This window comes from Sebastes fasciatus, chromosome 16 (genome assembly GCF_043250625.1).
Source record: "Sebastes fasciatus isolate fSebFas1 chromosome 16, fSebFas1.pri, whole genome shotgun sequence".
Classification (NCBI taxonomy): Eukaryota; Metazoa; Chordata; class Actinopteri; order Perciformes; family Sebastidae; genus Sebastes; species Sebastes fasciatus.
The window spans coordinates 2,850,961-2,873,030 of NC_133810.1; the positions used below are offsets into that span (position 1 = coordinate 2,850,961).

General features: G+C 34.2%; 1 protein-coding gene and 1 long non-coding RNA gene across 2 annotated transcripts in view; both read left to right on the forward strand.

The window, feature by feature from the left end:
* The window catches only part of LOC141753303 (uncharacterized), a 51,472-nt gene that overhangs the window by 13,278 nt on the left and 16,124 nt on the right, over positions 1-22,070 (forward strand). The gene's annotated exons all lie outside the window — the stretch shown is intronic.
* Positions 1-22,070, forward strand: part of LOC141753292 (uncharacterized) — a 42,253-nt gene that overhangs the window by 8,383 nt on the left and 11,800 nt on the right. The window contains exons 3-5 of the mRNA XM_074611803.1: positions 12,141-12,293; positions 14,853-14,960; positions 21,508-21,730. Coding sequence (XP_074467904.1) covers positions 12,141-12,293; positions 14,853-14,960; positions 21,508-21,730 — 484 coding nt within the window. The remainder of the gene's footprint in view (positions 1-12,140; positions 12,294-14,852; positions 14,961-21,507; positions 21,731-22,070) is intronic.

Here is a 22,070-nt window from a genome sequence, read left to right on the forward strand (position 1 = left end):
TTACTGCAAAACCGGTATACCACGACACCCGTAGTGTAGATAGTGATTTTATTGCAGCAATTCAGGCTTTAAGAGACGCAGACAGCATCTAATACTGCCTCTAGAGTACTCAGTAGGGATTTTATCAAACTTAATATTTATAATTTGTATTAGTGCTGGGCAATATATCGATATTATATTGATATGAGTCTACATATCATCTTAGATTTTGTCGTATATATATTTTCCTGGTTTTAAAGGCTGCATTACAGTAAAGTGATGTAATTGTTTTGCCTTTGTTCACGTAGCCATTATGTCCACAATCTCATTATGTAAATATTTTTGTGAAAGCCTGTGAAGGTATTTGGTCAAAAAATATTGCGATATTTAATATATATCGCCCCTGCCCTAGTTTGTACATAAAAAGCTATTTGTATCTCTGTGACTCAATATTGAATTTTTAGGGCGTTATAATGTGTCTGTGTTAGTTTATATTACGTAATCACTCATGTATCACTAAAATACATCTGTAATATGGATAACACAAAACAAATGAATAAAAAATAAATGCATAAATAAATGCATAAATATATAACAAATAAATGCAAAATAAATTAATAAATAAATGCAAAAATAAATAAATTGATTTAAAATGTATTAAAATAAATAAATAAAAAACTTTATAATCTTAAAATCATGCTGTATCGGGTTTATATTGTGTCTAAGATGCCCTTCAGTGATCTTTATTCTCATTGTATCGTGATAACAGTCCACGGGGACTGTTGTGTTTTATTTAATCTTCCTGTGGTTTCTTTCAGTTTCAGTTCCTCTAGCAGGATATAGAGTTAGAGTTTGACAGTTTGACATTCAACAGTGACCTTGTCTGTTTTAGTCGTCTTCTCTCTTCCTGATGTGTCACCGTAATACTTCTTTTAATACAAATATCAAGTTCCTATAGGGACTCAGAGGCCTCTAAGTGCTTGTCTCGCTTGACGTTGTTTTTCATGGGTGTTTTTTGGTGTCGTACAGTTTTTCCCCACAGGGCCTTTTAAAGTCTGTCTGTGATACTCTACGGTGACGTAATCACATATTGTGACTGCATTATGTTATGTGGTGGCTTTTTTTTTAATTGCAGTGGTGTTAACGTCTCTGTTTATAGCCGATATGTATATTTTCCGCTGTGACATTTATTCAGTATCTTTCTAAAAATTGATCCTGGGCCTGCTGCAGCTGGTCTGCAGAGCTCCGGCAGGGGGGGGGAGGTTCCGCCTGTGGTGGGTTCTGGGTATTGGGTGGGGGAGGGTGTGCTGGGTGGGGTGGGGGTTGTGGATGATCAACACAGGAGGGAGAATTTGAGAATATTCTGCATTTAGGCAGCAGGCAGGAGAGAGCCTGACGACCGGCTGGTTTTAGAAACGGAGTATTTCTGGTGCAGGAAAGAAAAGAAATATGTGCATTTATTGAGTCTTCACGTCTCATCTAGCAGGAGTAAATGGATAGCAGCTGCACAGCCGCTTACAGTACACTAGGCCTTTTATATTTTACGCTGAATGTGACCTCTGCCTGCTTTAATTCAATTCACTTAATATAAAAACTGTTCAGCCGTGCTTCATTTAAACATTAGAGCTGTGACAATTAATCGATTAATTCATTAGTGGGATTGAAGGAAAATGAACCAGCCTGCAACTGTTTTAATCAATTTAAGTCATTTTTGAAGCAAAAAACTCCCAAATATTATCTGGTTCCAGCTTCTCAAATAAGAGAATTTGCAGCTTTTCTCTGTTTTATATTATAGTAAACTGAATATCTTTTGGTTTTGGACTGTCGTTCTGATAAAACAAGACCTTTGAAGACGTCACTTTGGGAACTTCTGATGGCCATTTTGGAGAATAATCAAAGATTTTATAGACTGTTAATCGATTAATTGATACTGAAAATAAGCGTTAGTTGCCTCCCTACACACACACACACATATATATATATATATATATATATATATATATATAGATATCTATATCTATATATATATAGATATAGATATAGATATATTTTATGTAGATATAATATGTATTTTATATTATACAAAATATATATATTTATTATATATATATTGTATTTATATATTTTATATAGATATAATATATATTTCATATTTTATATTATATAATATATATTTTATATATATATATATATATATATTATATATTTTATATTATATAATATATATTTTATATTATATTGGTACATATATATTTTTTTCGTTTAAGTGAAATGGAAATTCTATCATTATTTATATATATATATATATATATATATATATATATCTTCATATCATATTAATCAAATAAATATTGTATATATTTAGATAAGACTAGAGATTAAGCGATTATCGATTAATTTATTATATCCACAGAAAATGAATATTATTATATATAATATTTCATGCATAAATGCTAAATATTCTCCAGTTCCAGTTTCTAAAATGTGAGGATTTTTGTTGTTTTAAATCATCGTAGATTGAATATATTATATATTGAATACAAACAAATGATTATTTTCACAAAAGATTGATCTGATCATTTTTTTAAATTTTTTTTTATTTTCATCACAAACAGACAAAAAACCCCCCAAAAAGTAACATCTACAGACAGACTCACAAACATACCGACCACACATACAGAATAATAATAATACAAAAAAATAAATAACATTTATTTATTTAATTTCTTGATTAGTCAATTGATTGTTTTGACTATAAAATGTCAGAAAATGGTGAAAAATAACCATCACAATTTCCCAAACCCTGAAATGACGTCTTTAAATGTCTTGTTTTGTCCGACCAAGAGTCAGAAACCTAAAGATATGAAGCGTTTACTCTCATAGAAGACAGCAAATATTCTCATTTGAGAAGCTAGAACCAGAAAGAAGTTTTGGTATTTTTGCTTAAAAATGACTTAAAGGACAAATAGTTTATTATAATAGCTGCCAATTAATTATCTTTTGATCTACTAGTCAATGAGTTGACTAATCGTTGCAGCTCTAAACTGAATATCTTTAGGTTTTGGACTGTTCGTTGGATAAAACAAGACATTTGAAGACGCCACCTATAGTGCTCTATGAAATCATAAATCAAATCATTCAATAGTTAAAATAATCACATGATTAAAAAGTAATAACTGCCTTGTTTCAGCTGGTCACTGATGAATATGTGTTTAATATTTGGGGTTCATTTGCAGTTTGTTTGTTGCAGCTGTGGAGCTGCATATTCAGTTTCACGTAAAGCCGCTGTAATTCAGTCTTTTCTCGCCTCTAACTCCAAACGGGGATTACAGAGGCTGCATGATGGATTCAATATCAGAAAGAGCAGCAGCATTGTCATGGCAGTGATGTTTTCTTTTTAGGGCTGTAAAATAAACTGGAGCATCGCGTCTGCTGTGTTGTACATAAAAACAGCTTGTTTGTGCATTTAGATTTTTATCATCTTAAATCCATTTTAATATGTTCAAAAAGAAAGCAGGCGAGGCATGATACATCTTTGATATCTGATATTCATCATATCGCATTAAAGGATAAGTCTGGTGATATTCTGCATTTCAACAAATCCATGAAAGGACACAAAATAAAAAAGACACACTGAATGAATCTACTAACAAAGCCGCATATATCTTATTCCTCTGTGCTATAGAGCTCCATTGTTGTCCGGAAACTATTAAAACACAACTCGGTGAGTTACGTTGTTGCACTGGGTGACGTGTTCCTTCATTACCATGAACACACACACTGTACTTTATTTATTATTACCACATACGTCGTCCTGCTGCCCCAAATACTCAACACCAAATGTGCATTAATCCACAGCTGAAATTAGTCCTCAAATGCCCCTACTACTTCCTAAATCACTGAGCCTTTTCAAGAAAGTATGTTTGTGAGCCAATTTAAAGATTTATATATAGACGGACTAACACACTGTTGCTTTGGGACTTTTCGTCGGTTCGACAATAAGAAAAATACAGAATATCACCAGCCTTATCTGTTAATAAAGGGGTCAGCATCCTGCGTCTCCGGAGCCACATGCGTCTCTTCAGCTCCTCTCCAGTGGCTCCCTGTGGATTTATAAACATGGAAATGAATAACTGATTTTTGTTTACATTTTTATTTTTATTTATCATTGTTGTAGGTCTATGATACGACGGTACGACGGAGTATTAGGACCACATTGAGGGAAAAATAATTCATCTGAGATTCCAATAATAAAGTCGTAATATTACGAGAATAAAGTCATAATATTATAAAGTGGTAATTTTGCGTGTTTTCTTTTTTTTCTGGTTAATTTATGATTTTATTCTCGTAATATTACGACTTTTTTTCTCGTTAAGTTATGACTTTATTCTCATAATATTGAGACTTTTTTTCTCGTAATATTATGACTTTATTCTCGTAATATTACGACTTTTTTCTCGTAAAGTTATGACTTTATTCTCGTAATATTACGACTTTTTTCTCGTAAAGTTATGACTTTATTCTCATAATATTGAGACTTTTTTTCTCGTAATATTATGACTTTATTCTCGTAATATTACGACTTTTTTCTCGTAAAGTTATGACTTTATTCTCGTAATATTACGACTTTTTTCTCGTAAAGTTATGACTTTATTCTCGTAATATTACGACTTTATTCTGTAAATCTCAGATGTTTCCCTCAATGTGGCCCTAATACTCCGTAGTACATTGTCTCTTTGGCCCTCACTGCATTAGACTTATATACTCTATAATTAGACTATAAACTGTGTTACCTTCATCACAATGATCAAATGTTTTGTGGCTCCAGACAGATTTATTTTTTTGCCTAAAATGTCTCTTTTGATAGTAAAGGTTGCTGAGCCCTTGGTTAATATGTTTAGGTTTTCTGACCTTTGACTCCATCATGCACCCTCCAGTCCTTCGTCGTTTGAATATCGTAACTTTTCACCTGATCTGAAGGAAAATGTTTACCAAATTTATTTGTAATTAATTTGTTTTAGTAATTATTTTCTGGAAAAAAAAAAAAAAAATTATCTGGTTCTAGTTTCTCAAATGTGAATATTTGCTGCGTTTCTGTCTCCTATGATAGTAAACTGTTCATATCTTTAGGTTTTGGACCGTTGGTCGGACATAACAAGACGTTTTAAAGACGTCATCTTGGGCGTTTTAAACAATTTTCTGACATTTTAAAGACTAAGAACGATCACTTGATTAATCAAGAAGGCCATTAGCAGATTAATCCATACTGAAAACAATCTTTGGTATTTATCTGTTGTTATTTATTCTTGTTTATACAAAAACAAATGCCATGTTTTTGTTAAATATCATTCTAACCTTGATAACCTTTAATGGCATTATTTAGCAAGAAATATTTAAAAAAAAAAAGTCTGGTATTAAAGAGTGAAAGGCAGATTACTGACACACTATCGGACCTCTCAAAGCTTCAGAACAACCTTAGAATCAAGACAAACTGCCTCCGTTCTTTAAGGTGTGTTTGGTTTTATGTTTTAGCTCTTTTCCTCTTAACTAGTCTGGGTGTCTCCAGCCTGGAGCTCCTCACACTTCCTCTTACAGAACAGTGAAATCAAAGCTGCAGGTTTCTCCTCCCAGCAGCAGCAGCAGAGGCAGTATTGGCTTTCAGACGTACGAACCCACTCGAGGTGAGCTCGATTTATTGTTCGAGCCGTGTAAACACCCACAAAACAGAGCAGAGCATTAGCTGCTTGTGCGGTAAGACGGATCAAGTGCTCCTCAATCACTTCCAGAGTGTAAACACACAGGAAGCTCCGCGTAAACCGAGCTGTCGATTAAATAAAGACACATCCGCCATTTCGGGGACAAAAAAAGGGGAACCTGCTCTCAGAGAACGACTTCTGGAAAACATATAATAACAGTTTATTAACGCTCAGCAAGCCTCTTTAATATTGTTCTACGTTTTAGGGCTGCAACCAGTTTTCATTATTGATTAATATGTATTATTTTCTCTATTAATCCATCAGACAGCTGGAAATTTACATGTGAACCTCTGCAAATGATAAATAAAAGTCAAATATAGCAGCTTTTTGTGCATAAATAAAAAGCAGTAAGACCTGTAAGATGAAATTGTAGATGTGTCAATAGTGACAAATAATCCCCCATAATTTCCAGCAAATTACATCAGATTATGTTTCATTTAAAATCTTTTTATCCTCCAAACCAAAAGGTCACATCTGACGAAAGTTTCAATTCAGTTTTTTTGGAGCTTTGGGTCCAGTTGTTTATAGGTCAAGGTTATAATGATATTTAGCAAAAACATGACATTTGTTTTTGTATAGACAAGTATAAATAACGACAGATAAATACCAACGATTATTATCAGTATGGATTAATCTGCTAATGGCCTTCTTTATTAACGTCTTTTTAACTGTTGTTGCTTGTTTTGTTTCAACAACAGTTCAAAGTCCAAAGATATTCAGTTTACTATCATAGAAAACTATGCAAGAACCAAATAGGTGAGAAGCTGGAACCAGAAATTTCTTTGTATTTTTGCTTTTAAATGGCTATAAATGATGGATTGATCATCAAAATTGGGCCAGTAAATGTTCTGCCAATAGACTAATTGATAACTCTACTAATTGTTTCTAATATATTTTTGCTTTAAAAGAAAAGAAGAAATGGCTGCTTGCTTCTAACTAATCTTTTCAGTATCGGGGTGATCAATCGGTGATCAATCAATGAATAATGTCTGTCCCACTTTCCCACAATCCAAGATTGCGTCTTTAAGTTGTTTTTTGTTTGACCATCAGTCAAAGACTCAAATATATTCAGTTTACAACAATATAAATCAGATAAACGTAGCTGAAACCAGAGAACGTTTGAGGCTGAAACAAATCAAAAATCAATTGATCGATTATTTTTCAGGTAAGAAAGACAAATATAACCAAGAGGCAGCTTATCAATTGTGATTTGCTACTTTTTTTTCTGTTTTATATTACTGTAGACTGAATATATTTGTGACTGTTGGTCAAACAAAACAAGACATCTGAATACTCAACTTAGGCTCCCGGAAATAGTGAGTATTAAATATCCAAGATGACGTCTTTAAAATGTCTTGTTTTGCCCGACCAACGGTCCAAAACCTAAAGATATGAACAGTTTACTATCATAGAAGACAGAAACGCAGCAAATATTCACATTTGAGAAACTAGAATCAGATTTTTCCTTAAAAAAACTACTAAAAACGAATGAAGACATCTGAATACTCAACTTAGGCTCCCGGAAAAAGTGTTTTTTTCCCACTATTTTCTGACATTTTACAGACCACACGACTCGATTCTGTCGATGTATTTTATTTCATCCAAATACATAAAGTGAAAGTTCATTCTTGACTTTGGAAATTTGATCAATCAAAGCCGCTTGAAGTCATTTAATCGTTTAATTGCCTTTTACCTGTGCAGAATGAGAAGCGACAGCGATCCCTGAGGGAATCTGTGAGATGAATACTGTTCTCTCAACGGTGCCTCGCCCAATTTGAGATTTAACAATAAAGCTGCTGCTGTAGTGAAGCGTGATGAAGCTCTTTATTCTGAGTTTAGTTTAGTTTAATGCTTGTTAGGACACATTATAATAAACCTGCGTGCAGCTCAATTCTCACAATTTACAGCTCTGATCTGTTCCCTTGTTGTTTTCCTCCGTCGTACCTCAACGATAAGTTGCAGGAGAAAATAAAAAATGTCAAAACATTCATCTCTTTCAAGCCACATGAAACGGAGGTTTACTCATAACAGCTGAACACTCCCGCTAACGAGCAGATGAAGCGAGTCATACTGCTTTTATCTGTCAAAAACCTTTGACTTTATTCTCATAATATTAACTATCAACTAATACCGAAAATAATCAAAGGCTTCACCTACAGGTGCTTTCCCCGTGCGCTGTCGTTTTGTCATTCAGAGAAAATGACTTTCCTTTCCGCGTCATGATATCTATGTAAACGCAGCATCAGCCTCACGTATCCAGCCGGAGAGCAGACGGTCCGCGAGGTGTATTATCACGACGGGAGTAAAGTAAACAACAAAACAGAAATAGTTAAAAAACATAGTTTTAAAATGTTTTTCCAGATGTTTTCATGTATGAAAAGACCCCAAATGAACCCTGTGATGATTGATTACTATAAGCAGATTATTGAAACAGCGTTTGTAGAGGATTGATTCTGTCCCAAGCTGTTTGATCATTATCAGCTGTTTGATCATTATCAGCTGTTTGATCATTATTATTATTATTATCAGTATTATTGCTCTACTGTTTATAATGAAAATGAGGACAGAAGCAGCAGGTTAAATTACTGTTCATTTAACTTGAATAGAAGTTGGTTTATTATATTTTGTGTTAAATATTGCCTTGTATCTTGAGAACTGAAGCAGCAGGTCCTGCAGTTGCACTTTTTATTATTTTCTGATAAAAGGTGTATGTATTTGCCATTAATTGTTGTTTACTTGTTTATATCGGTTATTAATTTATACCTGATTCCCTTACAAGGAAAACTTTGAGGAATCCTGACCTGCTCTGTCCAGTATCAGATATTTATTTCACACTGACTGAATCTTTGGCAAAAAAAAGTTATTGAATCGATTTCAAATCATTGAATCGTATCGTATCGTATCGTATCGTATCGTATCGTATCGTATCGTATCGTATCGTATCGTATCGTATCGTATCGCTCTAGATGAGCCAGATATCGTCCTTGAATCGTATCTGAACCATGGAAATCATATTGTTTAGTGTCGTATCGTATTGTACTGTATCGTATCGTATCGTATCGTATCGTATCGCTCTAGATGACTAAATATCGTCCTTGAATCGTATTGGAACCATGGTAATCGTATCGTATCGTATCGTATCGTATCGTATCGTATCTTATCGTATCGCTCTAGATGAGCCAGATATCGTCCTTGAATCGTATCGGAACCATGGAAATCGTATCGTATCGTATCGTATCGTATCGTATCGTATCGTATCGTATCGCTCTAGATGACTAAATATCGTCCTTGAATCATATTGGAACCATGGTAATCGTATCGTATCGTATCTTATCGTATCGCTCTAGATGAGCCAGATATCGTCCTTGAATCGTATCGGAACCATAGAAATCGTATCGTATCGTATCGCATCGCTCTAGATGACTAAATATCTATCTTGAATCGTATCGGAACCATGGTAATCGTAACGTAACGTAACGTAACGTATCGTATCGTATCGCTCTAGATGAGCCAGATATCGTCCTTGAATCGTATAGGAACCATGGTAATCGTATCATAACGTAACGTAACGTATCGTATCGTATCGTATCGTATCGTATCGCTCTAGATGAGCCAGATATCGTCCTTGAATCATATTGGAACCATGGTAATCGTATCGTATCGTATCTTATCGTATCGCTCTAGATGAGCCAGATATCGTCCTTGAATCGTATCGGAACCATAGAAATCGTATCGTATCGTATCGTATCGCATCGCTCTAGATGACTAAATATCTATCTTGAATCGTATCGGAACCATGGTAATCGTAACGTAACGTAACGTAACGTAACGTAACGTATCGTATCGTATCGCTCTAGATGAGCCAGATATCGTCCTTGAATCGTATAGGAACCATGGTAATCGTATCATAACGTAACGTATCGTATCGTATCGTATCGTATCGTATCGTATCGCTCTAGATGAGCCAGATATCGTCCTTGAATCATATCGCAACCATGGAAATTGTATCGTTGTAAAAACGTACCGTTACACCCCTAATATTTAGGAATGAAAGTTAACTTGTGAAATGAATGAGTAGTAACTCTAAATTGTCAGGAGGTACAGGACCTTCTGATGAGATCTGAGAGGAAAGGTCACATGTCTTTCTGCCATTGTGTGCACATAACCAAGCATTTTAATATTTAACCAACCTTAAACGAGAGGGCCAGAGATTCATAATCATTCCAAAATTGTTCAAATTCAGACCTTTAAAAAGGTCTCAGTCCTGTGAGATCTAGTTCTTGTCAAAGCACGGCAGGAAAACAACAACAAACGTATTTCATTTGGATCCTCTACGATACAATACATAACAGACACTGAATGATTAACTACAGCTGATGGTTTTATGACGGCTTTCTGGGAATCATGTTGGCCTTCACACTGTGCACGAAATAAAAGTGAAACAGCAGAATCATTTTTATTATTAATTTACCCTTTTTAATTATTGATTATTTATCCAAGGGGTGCACGAGCGTTTGAAATCTGTTTAACAGGAAGCGTGACCACTGTGTTATAGTGTAATGATAACAGGAAGTTAGCTGCTCTTTTGCAAAGTCAGCTGTTTTATTTTGTTCAGAAATCAAACAGATGTTATCTGGAAAAAGGAATTGCAACACATACAGATGATTTAAGACCTTACAGGTTTACACACGTCTGTATTTTTAAGCTTTCGGTTTTCCATCTTCTTCATTTTAGAGCAGGCGTCATTTACATTTGGAATAAAACGTTCTTCAGCTCCAGTGATATCTGAACATTCAGAGTCCCTATCAGGGTTGCAGATATGCCTCTGCCATGCTAAACAGTCAGAGGAGTTAATTTTTAACTTTATTTCCTCTCCAACTTGTGTTTAATATACTGCGTTACAATATCCTGCTCTGAGTTGCCTTGGTACATTTTTAACATACTGCCTCGCTGCAAGATGGTGCAACTTGATGTTGATGCCAGAGGTGGTTTCTGCAGAATTTATGGCTTGAACACGCCCTAGAAAATGTAGGGAGACGTAACACGCAGGCATTTACATTTTAATATCACAGTTTTCCTCTCTGAGGTGTTTTCCTTTTTTTTAATGCATGACAATGTCAAATTGTAGGAATTTTAAAATACAGAATACACTTTAAAAATTGGTTTATTTCTGACATTCCAGCTGTTTGATTGATCTCAACTTTAGATTCATTACCATGAAATTTGGTCCAGATGTTTATAGTTCTTGGGTGGCATCCTAAATACTATCTGACTTTTCATCTAGCTCAGGGGTCAGCAACCTTTACTATCAAAAAAAAATCTGTCTGGAGTCGCAACTCATCTGATCATTGTGATGAAGATAACACAGTTTATAGTCTAAGTATATAGTATATGAGTCTAATGCAGTGAGGGCCAAAGAGACAATGTACAACGGAGTATTAGGGCCACATTGAGGGAAAAAACATCTGAGATTTACAGAATAAAGTCGTAATATTACGAGAATAAAGTCATAACTTTACAAGAAAAAAAGTCGTAATATTACGAGAATAAAGTCATAACTTTACGAGAAAAAAATAAGAAATATTACGAGAATAAAGTCATAACTTTACGAGAAAAAAATAAGAAATATTACGAGAATAAAGTCATAACTTTACGAGAAAAAAAAGAAAATAAACAATTACCGCTTAAAAATATTCGGACTTTATTCTCATAATATTACGACATTTCTCGTAATCCTATGACTTTATTCTCGAAATATAATGACTTTGTTCTCAAAATCTTTGTCAGCCCAACAATCAGTTATTTGACATTACACAGGTGTGTGTTTGTGTACTCGGCGCGGATGAGCAGCTCTCGTTCTTCGGAGGCAAATCATTAAATTAGCAAAATAAAATGACAAACCTCGTCCAAACTATCACCCCAAAAAAAAACAACAGACAATTTTTCCAATCGCCAAAACCTACATGCTTTTATTTAGTCCTTTGTCATTTTAATAAAGTTGAAGGATGAATTTGCAACAGTATATCCAAATTCATTATTCATAATTTGCATTATTACAAATGTCAGTGTGATTTTTGAATTAGATTTTCTTACATATAACATAACTGTTTAACCTCAGCTCTCTGTAGCTTGATTTGTATTCCTACAGCTCTAGGTTTAAAAATATAAGCTTCCTCATCTCTAACTTATTTCCTTTTTTTAAGTCTCATGTCACTTTACCAGGAAGCTGTGCTGAGATTCTATTAACAACTATAGATGTTATTTCTGTCTCTCATGTTTAACATTCTGCTCTATGATACGTTAATAAATGCCAAACTCAAACCGTGAAAATGCCATTGGGTGCCGCCGCCTGTTGAGCCACACAGGGGCCGTTATTAACTCTTCCTCACGTTGTCTTCCTGTCAGTGGTTGGGTGCCCCCTCCTGCCAGCGAGGCAGCTACGCCTTCTACAAGTCGGTGAGCAGCAGACCTCAACCCGACGGGCCCATCCAGATATGGAAGCTCGGGGAGTTCTACTTCATCCGCTGTGGACCGCTGGATCCTGTGTGCATCGCAGAGGTGAGATTAACCTGCTAGATTAAAGCTGCTATAATCTGTATTCTTATAATAACAATAGCTCACAGGAGAAAAGGGTCGCTCTTATTGATGAATCCACATAAACACTGCATACTACACTTCCCATAATGCAACTTTATAGCGTCTTCGGTTAGACCAGGGGTCAGCAACCTTTACTGTCAAAAGAGCCATTTTAGTCATAAAGTCATAACTTTACGAGAAAAAAAGTCGTAATATTACGAGAATAAAGTCATAACTTTACGAGAAAAAAAGTCGTAATATTACCAGAATAAAGTCATAACTTTACGAGAAAAAAAGTCGGAATATTACCAGAATAAAGTCATAACTTTACGAGAAAAAAAGTTGTAATATGAGAATAAAGTCATAACTTTACGAGAAAAAAAGTTGTAATATGAGAATAAAGTCATAACTTTACAAGAAAAAAGTCGTAATATTACGAGAATAAAGTCATAACTTTACGAGAAAAAAAGTCGTAATATTACGAGAATAAAGTCATAACTTTACGAGAAAAAAAGTCGGAATATTACCAGAATAAAGTCATAACTTTACGAGAAAAAAAGTCGGAATATTACCAGAATAAAGTCATAACTTTACGAGAAAAGGTTGTAATATTTTATGACTTTATTCTAATAATATTCTGTATTCTATAAAAATTAAAATGTAAACAAAAAAACGTTATTCATTTCCACTAATTAGTTTATAAATCCTCAGGGAGCCACTGGAGAGGAGCTAAAGAGACGCAGGATGCTGACCCCTGGTTTAGATCCTCTCTGACTGATAAACAGCAGCGTCTCTGATTTTATAGAAAGCTCCTGCAGAGCCACAAAAGACATTATTCAACTGTTTTCACAGAGCAGATTAGCACCAACCGTGACGAGTCAGCTGGTCTGGTTGTGTAAAATTATTGTGAGTGCCCCTTTAACTGCTGACCGTGACTAACAAAAACTAAATCTACAAAAACCTGAACCCTAAATGGGTCACGCTGCGTCTCTCCTGCCTGCTCACATGAGCTATAGAAGACTAATAGTATGTTTTATTGAGTCTACATCCCACGGCAAGGCTAAATTTAGTCAGATTCAGGTCGCCAGCTCAAGAAGTGTTAATGAGATTGTATTCAGGTTGATCGTGTTGTATTGACGGTGAATGATTGTAATGACGGCTGTCAAGTTTTGGGGTTTTAATGACAAACCCTTGAAGGAGAGAAACAATGAGGTAATACAAACTGAACAAACAGGTTTATCTTCTATACCAAATCAATGCAATCAGTAAGAATTGACACACGAGTCAGTAACAACATATGGAGCACCTTTCAGACGTGCAGCCCTTTACATTAATCTGTAGTTTAACACGTCGGTCTCACGTGTGAATAAACACCTTCGTCTCTTTGATGTAAGAGTCTGGAGGAGTGAAACCTGAAACACTTTCAGCACTGAATGTGGTCAGATTTACATAAAGTCTGCAGCAGCAACACATTTTTTACAAGGTCAAACATGCAGCGAGAGAAAGAGAAAGAAAGAGAGAGATTAAATGTACCGCTTTCTAACATCACCGTAATACATTTATTATATTAATACATTAAAAAAATATATTTTTAAATTATTTTAAATGAATACATTAAAAAAAAAAAAAAAAAAAAAAATTATATATATAAAAAAAAAATATATATATAAAAAATATATATATATATTTTTTTATATATATACATATTTTTATATTTTTTTATATTTTTATATATATATTTTTATATTTATATATATATATATATATATATATATATAAAAATATATATATATATATATATATAAAAAAAACAAATATATATATATAATTATATATATTATATATATATATATATATATAATATATATAATATATAATATATATATATATTATATATATATATATATATATATAATATATATAATATATAATATATATATATATTATATATTATATATATATATAATGTATAATATATATATATATATATATATATATATACTATATATATATAATATATATATATATTTATATATATATATATATATTATATATATATATTTGTATATATTTGTTTTTTTTATATATATATATATTTATTTTATAAAAAAATATAGCAAGCCCCAAACAGTAGAGTCTGACATTTTTATACCGCTCAGAGTAAGGTATTGGAACACAGGTATTATAATGGCACTAGTATAAAAACATACCCAGATTTAACAGTGATATGTTAACTAGAGTTTTGATAACTATAGATTTGTTCCTGTGAAACTATTTTATCTCTTAACAAGGCCTAACATGATGAAAATATCAAGTTTGTCAAGTGTAACTGGCTTGTTTTAAGCTTGACTACTTTGCATTTCTCAGCTGAATCAGACGTGTTTCATCAGCCTGCAGGTTGCAGGACGTTCTCCGTCCACAGAATAACTTTTTATTTAACTTAAATAATAACTGCTGTTTCGATTAGACCCCAGCTGACATGGTTATCAGTAATCTCTGTTCTTTAAATGACGTCGTGTTCTTCTTCTTCTGTGTGTGCAGGTGACCTTACTGTGGGAGGACCAGACACAGCGCCACCTGCTGGCCAGCACCAGACTCTACTTCCTGCCTGAGGACACGCCGAAGGGCCGGACCAGGGAGCACGGAGAGGTGGGTCAAAGGTCACGGAGCGCCTTGCTCCTCCTGGCCCTTCATCTCTACATGGGATGGTATTCTCATGTCACTTGTTTATTCTTCTATTTAATTAATATAAATATACACTGTTTATATTTTTGTTATACGCTCTTGATTTAATTTTCCTTCAACTACACCAAAAAAAACACACAAACGTCTATATAAGGCCACATCCTCCACAGGATGTGACATACAAACAACTAGATAACAGAAACGCCTCTCTGTTTAGCTCGGGGTCAAAGTCTTATCTCATCTTAACTTATAATAATACATCAGAATTTATTTGTGGTTTATTTATTTTGTAATATTAATCTGTATCTGCAAAGTTAGCAAATAAATGTAAATGTACTTTCCGCCACTAAAAACAGATGAATATTATACATAAGTCGGCTAAAAATCTAGAATACCATCTACGTTACGAGCATTTTGTATTATATACAATACGTAGAATGAAATGTAATTCCTGTGGACTCATGATGGGAGTGACGTTTCCTAATATAATCTGGGGAATGCTTTAAGAACATCTATTAATAACCTCGTCACAGGAACACTGCCTCCTTTTTTTATCCAAACATCTTTGGCCAAGAACCTAAACCGGTTTTGTTGATCAAACAGTGTCTTAACTCATTCTAAAATATCTCATTAATGAGCTTAAAGAACAAACATTAGTTTACTTTGTGGTCTGATCTCATTTAATAAATCTGCTTAATGAAAACATTAAATAAAAAATCAGTTAAATGACTTTGTGATTTCTCGTGAATGGAGTCAGATGTGGATGCGTCGTCTGCTGCCGAGTGTTTTTGATTAACTGCGTTCACATGCACGCTGCAGCTCAGCCTTCACATGAAAACCCCCCCTTTGGGAATGAGACTAATGTATTACCCAAATGTAAATCCTCCATAATGACGTTTTTGAAACCAAATTTTCCACATTTTGAAGAGATATTTTTCCACTGTTGAAGTCTCTGTACAGTATGGAGATTTACATTTTCCCTGGTGGAAAGAATGAGGCTTGTGAAAGTTTGTTCTTACAGGATTCATCACTGCACAGTTTCTCTTATATGAAGTTTATTTTAATTTATCTACTTTTTGTTATCTGAAAGTTTTTTTTTTTAATTTTCAAAGACATGTATGATCAATAATTTTTACTTCTATCATGCATGCATTCATTTCAACTACCTAATGGAAGTAATGCACTGAACTCTGTTGAACTGTATTAGGGACATAAAGCAGTGGCTTCATTTAAATGAAGGTAAAACTGGATGCATTATGTTGAGTACTTCGTGCACGACTGATGTTGCAGTCTCAAGCTTCTTATTTCAAACCGACTTTAAAAAATCTGGGGGTGACATTTGACATTTGTTTGAAATTTGATAAACAGATTAACTCTGTTGTTCAAATGATCTTTTTCCAGCTTCGTCTTCTGGCTAAAGTAAAGCCCTTACTCAATCTGCACGATCTTGAGAAGGCAATTCACGCCTTTATTAGCTCGAGACTTGAATATTGTAATGCACTGGTCTCAACCAGTCTTCCCTCGCGCGCCTCCAACTGGTGCAAAATGCTGCTGCTCGCTTTTTAACCAACACCTCCAGACGTGAACACATCACCCCGCCGTACTTTAGAATCCATTTTAAGCTCTTGATGTTTGTTTTTAAAGCCATTAACGGCCTCGCCCCACTATATTTGTCTGAGATTTTAACTCTGCGCGAGCATAACGAGGCTTTGCGGTCATCTGGTCAACTTTTTTTAGAAGTCCCGAGGTCGAGGTATAAGCTGCAGAGTGATCGGGCTTTTGCTGTCGCTGCTCCTAAACTATGGAACAAGTTCCCCCCTGATATACGCACTGACCTAGTACTCTTTAAATCTTTATTTAGATTGGCTTTTAGTAGCACTGTAACATTTTCCTTATGCTTTTTAATGTACCTTTTTATGATTTTATTATTATATTAAAATATGTTGTGTTTTTATTCCTGTTATTTCTTGATGTTACTGTAAAGCACTTTAGGTACCTTTTGGTTGTCGTAAAGGGCAATACAAATAAATGTTGATTAATTAACAGTCATTTCTAAGAGGAACAAAACCTATTTATTTGTAATATAATATTTGTAATATAATAACACATATCGTGTACGGACCTGTAACATTTCAGGACGACTCAGGTCTGAATATAAGGACGTCATATAAATACACAGACGAACATTAAACGCACCTCTTGTTATTAAATGTACCACTTTATCCCGCATGCTCAAAATAAGTTTGATACATTTTTTTTTTTTAAATCACGCAAGCTTTTTCTCTCGTCTGAATGAAGCCGTAAGAAAAGATAAAACTTTATTTATATTATTTAAAAGACACCTCTGTCTTTGACAAAATGCCATGGCTTTAACCAGCAGTGTTACTTTATAATGTCTAAAAAAGGCTAGAGTGAGATTACTATTGTGACTTTTACATAAAAGTAATTTAAGGCCAATTTAACACGGTGGTCTTGTGTCTCTGAATAACATTTACTTAACGAGATGCACGTCTGAAAAGGGCCTTTAGTCAGCAAAATGAAAGGTTTAAGAGGTTAACAGTGGAAGAGGCAGTTTTGGAGTTTAAAAAATGTTTATTCATGACTCCCGCAGAGCCACTTGATGTAAAAAGCTCCTGGGCCCTTTGTTACTGTGTTAATGAGCTGCTGAGGGAGCTGTAGGAATGCGAGGAGCTCCTACCTGGCGGAGCGACAGACGAGGTGGAGGTTGTTTTTCGGGGGTTGGGTTCTGTCGCCTCCGCCTCGAGGACTGAACACGATCACAGCTGACAAACTGGAATGGGAGGAGATGAGCAGCTTGTTTGCTTTGTGCCAGTAAATAAGATTTACTACTTTATACTTTACTCCACTACTGTTCAGAGGTTTACATATTGTAGGATTTACTCAACTACATTTATTCGATAACTTTAGTTACTTTGTTAGGTTTACATTATTAATACAAAATATAAATCAACCAATACATTATGATTTTTTATTATTATTATTATTATTATTATTATTATTATTATTAATAAACTATCCAGCAGTATATAAAATAATTAAATTAAGCTCCACTTTTATCTGCCGAGTAGATTTTTTTAGAAAGTTTTATCCTAATCTATAATATTATAATATCATAAAATATATATTTTTTGTTGATTATTATTATTATTATTATTATTATAATATATTAAACTACCAAGCAGTATATAAAGTAATTAAATTAAGCTCCACTTTTATCTGCCAAGTAGATTTTTTTTAGAAGTTTTATCTTAATCTATAATATTATAATATCATAAAATATACTTTTTTTGTTTATTATTATTATTATTATTATTATTATTATTATTATTATTATTATTATATATTAAACTACCGGGCAGTATATAAAGTAATTAAAATGAGCTCCACCAGCTGCAATTAAAAATATTTTTTTTCTGAAAAGGCCCATTCTGCATAATGAGTACTTTTACTTTTGGTACTTTAAGTATATTTTTAATTCTAATACTTTTTATTACTTTTACTACTTAAGTAAGAGTTTGAATGCAGGACTTTTACCGAGTCCTGCATTTTAACCGAGTACTTCTACACTGTAGTATTGCTACTTTTACATAAGTAAAAGATCGGAATACTTTATCTGCCGAGTATATATTTTCAATAATTTTTTATAATTTTATATAATATTATATCATAAAATATTATATTTTTTGTTGATTATTATTATTATTATTATTATTATTATAAATAATAATAATAATAATAATAAAAGTGAGGAAAATATTCCAGCAGGAGGTTGCCGAGGGAAACAGAAAGGTGACGTGTGGCTGTTTAATTTCTTTATTGTGTTGTGGATGCCTCAATAAATATAGATATTACTTGAAACCAAACATGCAGTTTCCAGCTAAGCCGACCTCTGTGTGGTTCTGTAGTAAATAAGGACAAATACAGTTTGACAGTTTTTTCTCTTAAAGTTATGACCTTATTCTCGTAATATTACGACTTTTTTCTCGTAAAGTTATGACTTTATTCTCGTAATATTACGACTTTTTTCTCGTAAAGTTATGACTTTATTCTCGTAATATTACGACTTTTTTCTCGTAAAGTTATGACTTTATTCTCGTAATATTACGACTTTTTTCTCGTAAAGTTATGACTTTATTCTCGTAATATTACGACTTTTTTTCTCGTAAAGTTATGACTTTATTGTGTAAATCTCAGATGTTGTTCCCTCAATGTGGCCCTAATACTCCGTAGTACATTGCCCTCACTGCATTAGACTTATATACTATATACTTAGACTATAAACTGTGTTACCTTCATCACAATGATCACATGTTTTGCAACTCCAGACAGATTTTATTTTTGCCTAAAATGTCTCTTCTGATAGTAAAGCTTGCCGACCCCTGACCTAGATTCTTAGTAAATATCCCCCACTGGCTTGTTTTTCTTTATACTGAACAGAAAGAAAAGCCTAAATGCAAATGGCGAGGATTAAACCCAACAGAAAAGAAAAACCTGTGTTACAACTGCCAGTTATTTACAGATGAATGAAATAGTAATGAGTCCAACATCTGTTGTTGGGTGTTTCTCACAAACTTCCTCTATTGTTTTTAAATGTTGCATCACAACTTGACTTAAGAATAGAAGTATTAGCAATGTACTTAAAGTATTAAAAGTACTCAGAATGGCCCCTGTGAGTTTATTATTATGTCATATTGTTTTTATATATATTAAATAATCATCAGGAAAAGAAAATACAAATTTAAAACATGTATTTGAAAGGCAGGGTGTCATTTTGCCAATCAAGACTTCTTCTTCTACGGAGTTGGCACATTCTCAGCTCCGACTGTTCACCTTCACATGGTTGAATATGAACAAGCAGGTGATAGTTGAACAGGTGCAGCGTGGGAGGAGCAGAGTCACAAAGTGCTTCCTCCAACAACACAAGAATCATAAAAATACAAACAGCTTCTGCCGCACATTTAACCACTTCATATATGTGTGTGAATAATCTTTTCCTTTTATTTGCTTACGAGCCAAAACCACATTTACTTTTCTTACCCGAGTTAAAAGTCAGTCGCTCGTTGTTTGTTTTATTCTGGCCTGTTTATTCTGACTCCTTCCGCATGCTTTGTCAAGAGTTGTGATAACAATCCGTTTCATTCATGCAGCGTTACAAACTGTGTGCTCGACAAGACGATATCTAAATCTTGATTTAAGATAAAGTAGTGACGAGTCCTATCCTCGCTGTCATTGTCACAACTCAGAAGAGAAAAATCCATAATTCTGGCACTATAAATAAATAACCTCTGTATTGTTAATGCACTAACCACTTAGACCAGGGGACTAAGTAAAGCAAGCTTTACTATCAAAAGAGACATTTTAGGCAAAAAAATAAATAAAAAATCTGTCTGGAGCTGCAAAACATGTGATCATTGTGATGAAAGTAACACAGTTTATAGTCTAAGTATATAAGTCTAATGCAGTGAGGGCCAAAGAGACAATGTACTACGGAGTATTAGGGCCACACTGAGGGAAAAGACATCTGAGATCTACAGAATAAACTTTACGAGAATAAAGTCATAACTTAACGAGAAAAAAGTCGTAATATTACGAGAATAAAATAATAACTTTACAATTAAAAAATAAAATAACACTTTAAATTACTACTTTATAATGTTATGACTTTATTCTCTTAAACTTATGACCCTATTCCCATTATATTACAGCTTTTTTTCTCGTTAAGTTATGACTTTATTCTCGGAATATTATGACTTTATTCTTGAAATCTCAGATTTATTTTTGTCCTCAATGTGGCCCTAATACTCCGTCGTACCGTCGTACCATAGACCTACAACAATGATAAATAAAAATGAAAATGTAAACAAAAAACAGTTATTCATTTCCATGTTATAATCCACAGGGAGCCTCTGGAGAGGAGATAAAGAGCTGCAGCTTGCTGACCTCTGATCTAACCACTTAAATCATGTTTAGTTTCCTTGAGAGTAACTTTAAAGAAAGCCTTTAAAAGTCTGTCTGTATTCATCTCTAAGTAGTTTTGTAGCTCTAACATGCATCTCTGTGGTTTGGAGATTTAGAGATGTAGTTTCATTCCTGTGTTCCTGTTTGTACTTTCACATGTCGGCCTTATTTTCCTGTTTACTGATCAGTCGTATTGGCGCTGCAGACGACAGGCTCTTATTCTACGTGCTTTCCACGCTTCCCATTCGTTCTCTATGGAAGCAGCTGTGCAATGCATTCTGGTAGCGTGGCGGCGCGATTCGAGCGATCATCCTGTGCATTGGCCAAAAGAGTGACGTGACATTACAATCATATATCACCTTTAATGTCCAATCTCCGTGATACTAACTAGCTTGCCATTTGCGAATGTGTTCATCAGCTTCAACGTTACGATGCAAAACCGTCCCGAGTCCTTTACATAGTAATCAGTCTACAGGCTGTTATAGACAACCGAGAAAGTCTTTTTACGGAGTGAATCTCTGTGTGTTTTTAGGATGAGGTTCTGGCGGTGTCCAGGAAGATGGTGGTGCGGGTGGAGGACCTGGTGCAATGGACGTGTGCGGAGTCGGCAGCTTGGAGTAGCAGCCTGAAGCCGCTGCAGCCCTGCGGGATCAACGGCCTCCACAAACCTCTACAGAGCAGCGACGGTACCAACAGCAGCACCAACAACAACAACAACAACATCAGCAGCGAGCCGCTTGAAGTCAAAACTGAGGGTAAGAAAAACACTGAAGCCCACGAATCAAACGCACCCTGAGACCTGGTATATCTGGTAGCAGTTTGTCAATATGCTCCTCTAACAGCTGCTGAATGAAGTACAGTAATCTTGTTCTTAGTCAATTATTAATCCTAACCGTTAATATTTTCCAATCATTTGTTTGGTGTTGAGTTACCATCCAAGAAACGTAACACTTCCTGTAGGTATTTTCACAATAAAAGCCCATCAGAAAGGGAGGGGTTGTGTCCTTTTTGAGCCTCTGTGCAGCTTTTAATGTGGAAAACATCTTTGCAGGAATAGTGAAGTTGCATTGACAGTCGCTTAACAAGCATTCAAAG